Source organism: Pieris napi, chromosome 13, assembly GCF_905475465.1.
Source record: "Pieris napi chromosome 13, ilPieNapi1.2, whole genome shotgun sequence".
NCBI classification, from domain to species: domain Eukaryota; kingdom Metazoa; phylum Arthropoda; class Insecta; order Lepidoptera; family Pieridae; genus Pieris; species Pieris napi.
Window position 1 is genome coordinate 1,604,284 of NC_062246.1, and position 13,737 is coordinate 1,618,020.

A 13,737-nucleotide genomic window follows, 5' to 3' on the forward strand; every position below is an offset into this window, starting at 1 on the left:
TGTACCTTTATATTTTTAATACATGTGATGTATGTACCTTCGGAACATATGAGTCTCTAGTATTAACCTAAGTTCCCTTAAAAATAAATTTGTACTTGCCATGGCCAATTGAACACAGAGCTTTTGAGAGGACTTGTGTAATTTAGTCTGTTTTAAGTATATTAAAATTGGAACCAGTAATACTTTTTTATATTGTATTGGGATGTATTACTAATCAGAGTTCAGTTATTCTTGTATGTTTCCTAATATGGAACTAACTTGTGTGGGTGTTTGTTGCTTTTTACATATTCAAGAACAGTTTTTTACAAATACAAAATGTATTTGAATGGTTTTTTAATCCACTTCAACAAAGGATGTAATCAGTTTGTTGATCTATTTTGGCTTTCAAGCACATGTACTAAATTTCTTATGTAATTCTATGTATAACCACAATTTATTAAGACTAGTTTTTTTTAACTTAGGGAACAATATCCAGTTTCATCAATATTGGTTCAGTTGTTTTTGAGACTCTGTGATGTAGGTAAACAATGTTAATGGGCACTTGAAGTCCATTAAATTTTGTAAATTACTTTGTCTAATGTATTCTATCAGATATTACTAGGTTCCATCAAAGTTTTAAATAACTTAAAAAAACCGCCATTTATTAAATAAACATTTAAAAAAAATTATGTTTATATTACTTATGGTACATTAACCTATTCCATCAAGTTGGTCAAGTGGTAAACATAAATTTATTTACAAATAAAGAGCTCAATTTTTATAACATGTTGATGATAACAAACAATTTTTATTTATCATCAATGATGCTGCAGAATGAATATTTCTTTTTTAAAATCAAGATTAATATATTCTATGACATGGGATCATTGTGACCAACAATTTTCCTCTCACGGTAAGCTACGTGTGAACGCCATTTGTAAAAATGTAGTTATAGCGTATTGAAAAAATAAGTCGTAAAATTAATAATTTAAAGTATCTTGTAGTATGAGCTTTAAATCGAAGTTTTTATTACGTCTCCTGATTTGGAAATTCTCTATTTATGTGTTTAAATGTATTTAACTCATTTATATTACTGTCTATTGTACGTATACTAAATTCATTTGTACCCTCAAAATGCTATTTTAATTTTTTTTGATTAGTTTATGTTGTTATTTATATATATAACCCTCCAATAGCTATTGATTATTTTGTCCTTATCAGTTCTCAATAGACGTCACAAAATCAAGCGTTTTTTCAATAATATCGCTGTTTTGGTGTCAGTTACGTGTTTGGTACTTGTTTTACCGACACAGTTAGCTAACTGTAATCTTTTTGTTTCCACGTTACCTAACTGAGTTTAATTAAAACGTCATTTGCAGTAACCTGTATTATGCAAAAATGGTCCTTCCGAACATATTTCAATAAACATTCAAATAGTACTCAGAGTCATAAGCATTTAAGATTAGTTGAGCTAAGTAATTATTGAATTAAGTTCACCATAGATCCAGACGGAAGCTTAGAAAGGTCTCTCGACCGAACCCAATAACCTATCTCAATCAATAATCCACCATCTGAGATAGTAATCTTTATCCAAATGTTTTAACAATGCCAATATGTGCCAATAACCAATCGATGGATTGTAATAGCTATCTGTCGATACAAGCTATCCATGGGAGGTCGTATCCGTGTCTTTGTATGAAAATGACAGTTGACGGAAGCTGGATTTCATCAGTTAATTATTTTAACAGATTTTAACTTACACCAGTTTTAAATTATAAAAAAAAAACTGTTCATTATGTTTTAAATATACACATGTATATTTTAATGTTATTTGTACGGTTTTATTTACTTTATTTGGTTTACATTGATTATCAAATATGAGTGAAAACTCGGTAAAATGGAACGACGAAGAGCATTTTATCCGTCGCCAAAAAAGGATTGTCTTCGTAGGGTTTGGTTATTGGGATGGAGTTGGAGCGACTGTCACGGTCTGATCTTAGATTGATTTCTGAGATTGTGGATTGATTATTGGGTTCGGGCGTTTGCCGTATTCTTCCTTTAATCAGTTGTTATTTAACGCTGTGGTAAATTCCCTACAGTTGCTCTGTTGAATACACATTTACATTAAAGAGAACGAGCTCGTGATGCTCTCGGTACGGCCGTTAGTCTCCTATAAGTAATTAAATATTTAACGACTAAGAAAATATCTAGAGCAGAGACATGCTATTGTTGTAATGTAATGTCGTCTTTAAGTTAATTATTGTGTTAACATAATATAAGAACGAGCAGTATTGGCGTAGCGGCAAAGAGCAGTTCAGTTTTGTTTCTCTTCTTTCCATGTGTGATATCTTGCGTCTTGGGAAGGTTTGTCTTAGAATCGACGTCGTATCAATCACGGTAGTCTTATCACCTTGAGGAATATTTATCAATAATTATTCAGAAATCTGAGACCAGGTCAAGATTTAGCGCGTAGTATGGCTCCTCTAAATCCCCTACTTTGTTAACTTTCGTGAGTCATATCTATACTAATATAGCGATACGTCTCGACTGGTGAGATTAAAAAAAAAATATTGTTCCTTATTAGGGTTGCCTGGAAGAAATCGCTTGTTAGCGATAAGGCCGCCCGTTGCCTAATAACTTATGTAACCTACTTACTTTTTTTTATTTTTTATATGTATAATTATGTGTATTATGGCAATGAAGTATACATAAATGAATAAAAGTGACTTATACCATGAGTCCCATATGTCAAAATCCAATCAATTGTTGACGTACGAGAGTCACACTTAGCGCTAAGTCTTGTTTCTGAATCTTACCCTCAATTTACCAAAACACCAAGGAATCTTGCGATTTAATTCTACAACGCACTAATACTTAAAAGCTCAAAATCATAAAATGTTATCAAATCTAACCTAAACATAATAGAATATTACTACACTCTCTCTCTGCATCTTCTACCGCATTTACCATAGAGAGTGTTCAGAGGAGTGGTTCGGTCTAATACCTGCAGCTGAGTTTCATCATCGGACGTCAAGGCAAAATACAGAATAACATCCGTATGTATCACCTCGACGTCCGTCGTCCTCAACTGAGCGTTTTCTAAGGCAGTTTTTGCCGCGCACCACAAACCAGCTGCCCACTGAAGTATTACCGAACCAATTCGACTTAGGGTCCTTCAAGAAAAGAGCGTACCAATTCTTGAAAGGCCGGCAACGCACTTGCGAGCCTTCTGGCATTGTGAGTGTCCATGGGCGGCGGTATCACTTAACATCAGGTGAGCCTCCTGCCCGTTTGCCTCCTATTACATAAAAAAAAATACTAAATAAAAAAAAAACAACATACACTGCCGTCTTTGTGATACCTAAGGTATATCTAGTAAAACGGTATACGTGACCTGTATACGTAGTTGTATGAACGTCACTTGAGATTTTATTCGTTTGGGAGCATTGCAAGGCCTACAGGTTTGAAATACTAACTGTAAGGCCTAGTTTAGCGTCTACGTCAGCGGATGGTAAATGTAATCACTATATATAGTAGGTATATATGTACATATATACTATATGTATAAAGTTGTTTGTCCAATCTTAATCAAGTGGCAAGTTATCTTATTATTGCTTTTTATTTTGTATGTTTTTTTTTATTGTACTAAGAAATAAATAAAGCGTTTATGTGCAAAGATAGTTTTTTAGACATTAAGATTGATAAATTATAAAAAAAATATTGGTTGTTTGTAAAGTAGGTTTACGATCGAGATGTTTACGTGATAACGTCTTATTGGTGATATAAGTTTTTGGGAAGTTAGGAATTAATGAAGATAACAATTTTTTCAAATTTTAAATTACATCTATCGTTTTATTCACACTTTTGATGATAAATTTCGGGTGTAAAATGACAAGTTTACTTATTCGACTATGATATACATTTTTCTTCATACATTCACGGAATGACTGGCAGCGCTCGAGATGAGACGGGAGATCGGTCCGTCTCTCTCTCGTTATACCTGCGATCGCGCTCGTGAGGTTTTGGTGTGACACAAGTTTCTGAACATGTCACCCGACTAAAACGATTTTAAAGACGTTATCACGTCAAAAAACGTATAGCCATATAAAAATAGGCAAATGTCATACTAATTATCATATATAACAGTTAAGTTATTTATAATTGTTGTCAAAATGTATGGTCTAAATACTCTCCAACGCTTTTAAGAAACTTTAAAAATTTAATCACCTTCCCCTTGAAAGCTATACTAAAACTAAATATTATAAAGTGAGTACTTGGGATCTGTTATACTTTTTTAAATATCTAGATATTGTTACAGTTAACAGTGTTTCCCAACGTTTTTTGTGCTTCCCCTTGCCTTTTCTAAACTTCCTATGATGAAATATAATAATTCACTTAAGAAAGAAGGTTTGAGGAAGATATTACTAAATGTTAACGAAACACAAGAAGTAAATTTTCAAAACATTAAGAAGACCTGAAATTCAAATAACAAATAATTTTAATCAATTTTCGAAAAGCGTCACCCTTAAGAAGGCCATATTTAAGAAAAAAACGTGACAAAACTTAGATTTACGACTAGTTGCGAAATACTTGTAATAATAATAAAGCCATTAAAGTAATTCCTATTAAAAATTACATATCAAATGAGTATTAGTTCTGGTATAGTAAAGGCACTGAACTGGATATTTGGATAATCAATTTCTCCCCAGAAACCTTAACTACTCAACAAAACAAAAAAAAAAAATCCATAACATCTGTTACAGTCGTGTACATTTAATGTAATGGAAATAAATCCTAGCGTGCGAAGATATCACTATTTTTTAAAAGTTAAAAAAAAGGCTTTTCAAATGTACAAAACCTAATACGCTGATAGGTTGGGTTATGAAAGCGAAACATAATACTTTCACTAAGATTAATACTTAACAGGAATTAGGAAGTGTCATTAAACACTGGTTATAATATGTTGTTGCATGTCATTAAATTATGATTAACATCAGCCTATTATATATATAAGCATTGTAACTTTAATAATGAAACTATCTAATAGTGCTCCCGATGTGGTTATGGGACTGAAATTGTACTTTTTTAACCACCATAAAACAATTCAAAATATCATCATAAATTTTTTTTTTAAGATAAATAAAAAATATTTTATTAAGACACAGTAAAACCACAATCAATAACCAAAGATGGGTCCAGCTGTCACCAGAAACACTGACTTACAGTGGGCCATACAATCTTAGACATAGACATATCATTTATTACAAACAAAAACACACACACATATAACAATAATCAAAGAAAAAAATTAAATAAAAAATATAATAAATATATTTAAAAAAATATAAAAAATGTTTTCCCTCTTCCCATTCGGTTCGTTTCAAGTGTAATGCGTGTGTGCTGTGGCGGTAATTGGCCCTGGCTCAGCATTATGCTAAGGAGCAGAATGTTCCACAGCCCTGGTCATTCTGCCACATCAGCTAGTTTGGCCTCAGTCGAAAAAAAGTAAAGAAAAAGAATGTAATAATACTTAGTAGAAAAAAATAATAATATTAGTAAAAGTTAGAAGTGTAAGTAATGAAGTCTTGTGCAATGGTGTGTAGTTAATAAAATAAAATGATAAGTTAAAAATTAGAATAGTTGTTAAGTCAATATATTTTTTTATATTATCTTGAAACTAAACAAATTATAAATTAAACATGAGACAATGTAACTAAATTCCCAACCCAGCCAAATGGCATTCCGATAGGTTATTTTCCGTTAATTATGCAATTCCATTCAGTCACGCGGAAATTGTATTCGTTTTTACAACAAACTCCCAAGCAAAATTAGAGAATTATCACTAAATAAATTCAAAGACCTCGTTAGACGAAAAATAATCAATAAAGCTTTTTATAAATTTGAGGAATACTTAAATGATCCTAATCCTTGGGATTGATTTGCTCCAGTACAAACAATTTGTATGACAATACTTGGCGATTAAAAAGATCGGCGGAGAGTTTCTTGCCAGTTCTTCTAACCCGCTCTACGCCCTTGACTTGCGAACTGGTAGTAAATGTAGAACAATTAATTTAACTTATTTCTGACAATTCATAAGTGTACTTTACCTTTTGTTTACCTACATGAATAAAGATATATTGAGTTTGAATTTAATAATAATGTCGATTTTACTGTGCAGTCAGAAAATGTCAGGACTTTGTTTTATTCAGTAAAGCGTATAGTTAACGATTTGACCGTTCGCCGGTTGAACATCTGCCGTTTTCAATCACATGCAACTTTCACTCGCATCCCGTGTCCCGTTATAGTTATTCAAATGAACCGTATGTTAAACGTAGTTTTAGGATACAGTATCGCATTTTTACTAACTAGACATGTAGATTATCTATATATATTCACAGAGCTGGTATAGGTGAAAATTCAACGTGTCAAACTTTTTTTTTTGTTTGAGGACAGGAAATTAATTGCCAGCGTTTTAAAAATAAAAAAGGAATGAAATATGTAGTCGTAGACTACAATTTTGTTTGTGGTTTAGTATTATTTTGATAATTAAGATATTCGGATGGATTTTAAGTATATCTTTAACCAATTAATTCTCCCTAAAGTTAAGATGTATTCGCAATTAACACTTGCTCTTAAATGAAAACTGCCTAGACTCGAAAACCTTAATGTGATACACAATGCATAAAAAAACAGATTCCATCTAATAGACCAAGATTCAAAATTACTTGATTATTTATTATTAAATTCTACTCAAAAACTACGTAAAGTTTCACGAGTATAGTGTTATTCAAAGCTCATAAGCTAATAAAAATTAATATATCGTACTTTTGTAAGTATTTTTATGCGTTGGCACGTTGCCAAGTAAATCTTATTGAATAAAAACCTCATATATCGGCCCAGATTCGCGATTATTATATTTAGATTTTATTTTTAATAACGGCAATTTTTGCCGAATAATATAAATTTGTAGCTTATGTTACATAATATAAGGCTCAGTTTGTATTGTTCAATAGATTTTAACCAGATCATTTTGTATAAAGGGCTACTAAGTTTTATGTAAATTGGCTGAACAATTTCATGTCTTGTCGTGTCGGGAGTTTTATTAACTTTAAAGTAATATATTACTAGGTTACAAAGTACCTAAGTCGCGAGTTATAGAGACGGACCATTTATATATTAATTTATATCTCGTGCGGAGACACATAATGCGCTGTTGTATATATATATAATACTAGCAGACTCGGCCAAGCGTTGCTGTGGCTAAGGTTTTTGTTATATTACATAGACTATTCAAAGGAAACGGCAGGAAAACAACAGTCATGGCGATCTCCATGCTTTTTGGTGGCTATGCCATTAAATTGTAGCTTATGTGAAACTTAACTTATGTGGAACTTTCAACACAGCGCCATCTGTTAGAATTGTGTCGAATAATAAACAAATAATTTGCAATAAAATTACATTGCGGGTATAAATTGAGATGTAAGCTATCCTATCTTTTAAGTTGGATCAAACTACACACGGTGTGCAAATTTGATTGATATCGGTTCTGTAGTTTAGGAGTCCATAGCGGACAAACAACGTGACACGTAATTTATATATATTAAGAAGATAATACTGCAATGGTTCGTTCCGTGAATGAAATCTCGCTGTTTTCCCGTGGCTGGCGCAAGGCCGTCTCCTACGAGACTCGGTCCTCGGTTTGTGCCGTCACGAGGTGGTCAATCGCCTGAAGGGCAGGACGGAAGTTCACTGGACTGAGCTAATTACGGAGGAAAGGTCCGCGCCCTCCCCGGTGAAGGTTTTTTACCCTAATCTAATTTTTAATATTATTTGGTTTTTAATTTGGCGTTAGCTACGGTGATTGGATCATCCGGATCCGTAAGGACATGTCCGGGCCTCCTACGGGCCTTTTCTGTCGAGAACGGGCCGTGTCGGTCTAGTGGTTAGGACCCTACGTTGTGTAACCAATAGCGATCCTTACGTTTTTGTATTGGCAATTTCTGTTTAATCCTCTCAAAATCCATAGCGTTCATGTCGTAACCTTGTTATAACCCGGTACAAAGACTAGACATTTGTAGTCTAGATCGCAATCGCTCTCGCAATTGGCAGGTAGGTATCGGTGCAGGGCTAAGACAGCTTTACGTACTCATTCGATCATCCTTTTATTATTTTTACTAACACAATTTGACGTTTCAGCCGTCAACAAGAGAATATTATAACAGCGTTTATATCGGCTATAGATGTATACAGTATACGTTTTTAAATTTAAAATATTATTAAGTAAACCGAAACTAAAAATCCAGTTATACAAATAAATAGGATTAATTATGCAGCCATAATTAATTAGTCTTGATAGCAAATTAATATTATAGCTAAGAGGTTTTCTGTCCACTTATATGTCTTCGTTGCATAAATAGCAGAATATCGATGTTAGTATTGTGACGTCATTTTATATCTTAATATATGTATATATAAATTACGTGTCACGTTGTTTCTCCGCTATGGACTCCTAAACTACCGAATCGATATCAATCAAATTTGCACACCGTGTGTAGTTTGATACAACTTAAAAAATAGGATATCTTATATCTCAAATTATACCCGCAATGTAATTTTATTGCAAATTATTTGTTTATTATTTGACACAACTCTAACAGATGGCGCTGTGTGGAATATACCAACGTTTCATATAAGCTACAATTTAATGGCATATCCACCAAAAAAGCATGTAGATCCCCATGACTTGTTCTCCTACCGTTTCCTTTGAATAGTTTAATACTATATAATACATATAACAAAAACCTTTGCCCCAGCAACGCTTGTTGAGTCTTCTAGTGTATAATAAAGAGGACAAATTATATTACTGTTAGGGATCTATGTTATCTCTAATATGTATGATATAACGTTATTATAACCAAAGATGTGAAAAAGACTAATAAAATTTTCTAAATCGCTTACGCTGCAGAAACTACTGCGACAATAGGGCATAGTGATGTACCTAATACAGTTTTATAGACGACATTAATATCTACAAAAAAGTAAAGTCTAACAAAAAAAATCTTTTTGCATTTATAAGTCTATTTACTGAGAAAAGCTATAGAACGATGCTGCGACCGAATTAATGCGGGTGGAACCGCATTCTATGTATATAGAGTTTAGATATTAGCGCGTAGTAACTAGTAACTTACGCCCGAACCCAATAATTAATCCACAATCTCAGATTGAAAATTATCTGAGATCAGACCGTGACAATCGATCGATCTTCTATCTGCATCCCAATAACCAAACCCTACGAAGACAATCCATTTTTGGCGACGAATAAAATGCTCTTTGTCGTTTCATTTTACCAAGTTTTCACTCATATTTGATAATCAATGTAAACCAAAAAAGTAAGTAAAACCGTACAAATAACATTAAAATATACATATGTATGTATAAAACATACCAAACAACTTTTTTAAATTATTTAAAAAACTGGTGTAAGATAAAATCTGTTGAAATAATTAACTGTTGAAATCGAGCTTTCGTCAACTGTAATTTTCATACAAAAGTCTATCCACAGACCTCCATACGACCTACCATTTTGGGGTTTTTCTTGTCTCTACGACCAAATTGGTCAAAAAGGCCGGCAACGCACTTGCGAGCCTCCTGCTCGTTTGCCTCCTAAACTACAAGCTACTTTATATAACAATAACTAGAGATTAGACTACACGATATATTCATGAAGTAGTTGGCTAAATTATTTACTCAAATTCTTTTCGTACTTATTCCATATATATACGTGACAACAATATTCGATTTTATCGTCTTAAGAAATGAATTATGAATAAATTTTACACAATGCTGCAGATACATTTTGAGTTGCTACAGATTAAAAAATGACATTTTTTTTTATATGTTATATATCCGAAGAACAGTGTTGGCCTAGTGGCTTCGGCGTGCGACTCTCATACCTGAGTTCGTAGGTTCGAGCCCCGGCTGTGCACCAATGGACTTTCTTTCTATGTGCGCATTTAACGTTTGCTCGAATGGTGAAGGATAACATCGTGAGGAAACCGACATGTCTTATACCCAAATAGGCGTGTGTCAGGCACTGGAGGCTGATCACCTACTTGCCTATCAGATTTAAAAAATGATCATGAAACAGATTCAGAAATCTGAGGCCAAGACCTAAAGAGGCTGTAGCGCCACTTATTTATTATTTTATTTTATATATCCGAAGAAGAAATAGCATTCGTACTAGGGTTGTATGTCGCACCGGAAGTATTGAGTGTAAAAGTTATGTCGTTTAGGCCGTGGTAGAATGCCAGATCGAACCCCAGAACTTTATCTAAGACGGCCTTAGATAGGTTAAGGAACTACTCAGGCATTGCTACTCCATCTCTCTAAATAGCTGAGATTCTGGTATGGGTCGGTTCCCTGCTACTTTCGGAGGCACGTGATACGACAATGCGTATAATACATAAGGCGTTGTATCTGAGACTCTGAACACTCTTAAGTTCTGTAGAGAGCCAATGAGCACAACAGTTGCATTGTAAAGGCCTTCTAACGATTATTTCACATTAATACGACATTAACAGCCATACACTTTATAATATCAACTATACAAGTACAAAAAGCAAAATTGTTTGAATAAGCAACGTAGAATGATATCAGCTATAGTAGTTAAGTAATACCTACTTTGATCTTAAATATCAATATGAGTGATATGCCGGATGGATTATATGGATTATAACGGTTTCATACAAGCATATTAACGCTCAACCGTAACAATGAAGACTGTAATGCACGCGATATTCGAGTTTTATCGTTCAAATTAAATTTAAAAAAACAAATCATATGAGGGTAGTCTAAAAATATAATTTTTAATTAATTAAAGGTCAATTACGTCAGCGTTTACGCATATTTTAATTTATGATTAATGATTATTATTTGTTATTTTTATTGAATTATTTATTTGAATGAGATTCTTTTTTACGTCCAAATGTGGGTATTAAAAAAACTTGTCTCATGTTCGATTTTTTAACTCTCATTTTGTATGTATGAAAGAAAATGTTTGCAAGGTTCTTGAACAATTTTCATTTCACAGTTCTATCAATAGCCATAATTTTGATGTCACAAATTTTTAAATAACGTGATGATAGTTTTATTTCGTAACCGAAAACTGTTTTATTAAGGACGTATTTAGGAAATGGAAAATAGCGTTTTCTTACCAACGGAATATCTTTAATATCTATATTTTCGTGTTTAGCATAATACGCTGCATGTACATTTATCATTTATCATTTAGCAAATTTCCATATTTAAAATGTGTGCAAAAACGAGAATTTTGGTTCAAAAACTAAATCTTATGTTTGGTTTTCAGATATGGGGCGACTTAAGGGAAGGAATCGAACAAGTATACAAACGACAACAGATGTCAAAATTGAGATACATGGACTTATATACGTATCCTTTTTAAAACGAATATAAAACACTGCCTATCGAGATTGAAACACACTCAAAATTGTATTCCTATTACTCATAGGGTTCAGTTTAGCATGTGGCCCCTCCGCATTTCATTAACCTTCAATTCAAATCACCCACTATTCGAAATTCAAACTTGAAAAAGGTTCTTAGGTATCGAGGCTTTTTATAGAGCAACGGCAAATAGGCAGGAGGCTACATGTTATACCACCGCCCATGGACACTTATTGCCAGATGGCTCGCGAGAGCTTTGCCGTTTAAGGATCTATCTGGTCGCCAAACTCGAAAAATTCTTTCCATTTTTCGTCATCGTTTCTTGAAGTAAGGCAAATGAAAAAAAAAATATTGGTTGTTTGTAAAGTAGGTTTACAATCGAGATGTTTACGTGATAACGTCTTATTGGTGATATAAGTTTTTGGGAAGTAAGGAATTAATGAAGATAACAATTTTTTCAAATTTTAAATTACATCTATCGTTTTATTCACACTTTTGATGATAAATTTCGGGTGTAAAATGACAAGTTTACTTATTCGACTATGATATACATTTTTCTTCATACATTCACGGAATGACTGGCAGCGCTCGAGATGAGACGGGAGATCGGTCCGTCTCTCTCTCGTTATACCTGCGATCGCGCTCGTGAGGTTTTGGTGTGACACAAGTTTCTGAACATGTCACCCGACTAAAACGATTTTAAAGACGTTATCACGTCAAAATATATGGTGGAGTCAAGTCTTAGTCAAGATTATTTATTTGACATTTTGAAAGATTTAAATAACTTCGCTCGATAGAAAATATCCAAACATAGCCAATTTTTGACACTTTGAATTCATTTTATCACGAAAATGTATATAGAACATGAGTTTAAAATGAACACGATATATTTTATTGTATGCCAAGTGATCCATTTAAAAAAAAATTGATAAAATTACATTTAATGTTTTACATAACTAATTGTTATTACGGGCCGGCGCACATCAGTGCTCCAGCTCTCCACTGCGCACCGCAGTCCACCCCGAGACACTGACACAGCAATTCGTGATAATATTCCTTATCGTAAATCAGTCATGTATATAACTATTGTACATCAGTTCATCAGCAGAGTGGTTCCAGTGGGAAGACAAGCTATACAAGTCGGCCAAGTGGAACGGTGCCTAAAAAACAGGTATATTCCATGATGTTTATAATCCAAATGCTGAAAAAGTTCCTTTCTCCAAGAAAATCCAATTTTTTGACTACCTGGAATTAGTAGGCAGTGATGCCAGCTAAAGAATAAAATAAAGTAATTAAAGTTAATTCGATATATTGTTCGTGATATTGAAATATTTGTTATTTTTGTATCAGGTTACTTGAGTAAGCAAATATTTAGATTTGTCTTTTTGTAGGTAAAACAGAAAAAATACGTAGCATTTTTTTTATTGCCCTCAAATAAGTCAAATTTTTCCGTTTTTCGGTGGAGAAATGTCAGAATTCTACGGAATAAAAAATCAGAGTATTTGTGTTTGTTTAAATCACGTTGATCGTTCGTTGACTTCTTTCTCTTAACATTAACTTAACGCTAAGCTACCCTACGTATATTATGAGTTATGACCCATAATAATATCGCCGCCACAACTTATACGAAATTCCAGAACCAAGTGGCGGGAGGTGCGCAACTAGTCGGTTTGGAGCTGTACAAGAGGCTACGGGAGTTTCTGAGGATGTATCTCGTCAATTTATTGAAGGTATAATCTTTATGTATTAATTATTATCCTTTACAGTTTTGATATAGAATACATTTGTCTCTTACTGTCACATTGTGTGTGAGCTGTGATGAAAAGGGACAGATGAGTACTAACTAAAACGTCTCCCGTGCTCTCTATTTGATGAAGTAAATACGGCAAAATATTATTTTACTAATTACTTCGTAGTTTTCAGTAATGAAAATATAAATATAGTATTATGAAGTAGCAGGGAAATATTAAAATTCTAAGTATTTTAATTCAGAATGGCTCCGATCTGATGGGCGAAGATGTGTTGGCGTTCTATACAAAACAGTGGGAGGAGTATCAGTTCTCATCGCGAGTGTTGAACGGCGTTTGCGCTTACCTCAACAGGCATTGGGTCAAACGGGAGTGTGAGGAGGGGAGGAAGGTTTGTATTGTAAATGGATTGTGGGGTAGACAAGGGGCAGATTCGTTTTTTCATATACAAGGAAAGAAAACAAAATGTTCATTTGATTAAAGCACACACACATATATATATAAAAGAAATACTATTATCCAAAATCTCAAACCTAACAACTCCTACCCA

At 33.3% G+C, this 13,737-nt stretch overlaps 1 protein-coding gene across 3 annotated transcripts in view; it reads left to right on the plus strand.

The window, feature by feature from the left end:
- Window positions 1-13,737, plus strand: part of LOC125055159 (cullin-1) — a 34,099-nt gene that overhangs the window by 2,441 nt on the left and 17,921 nt on the right. For all 3 annotated transcript variants that reach the window (XM_047657431.1, XM_047657433.1, XM_047657432.1), the window contains exons 3-6: window positions 11,345-11,427; window positions 12,511-12,610; window positions 13,077-13,169; window positions 13,432-13,578. In XM_047657431.1, the coding sequence (XP_047513387.1) occupies window positions 11,345-11,427; window positions 12,511-12,610; window positions 13,077-13,169; window positions 13,432-13,578 (423 nt within the window). The remainder of the gene's footprint in view (window positions 1-11,344; window positions 11,428-12,510; window positions 12,611-13,076; window positions 13,170-13,431; window positions 13,579-13,737) is intronic.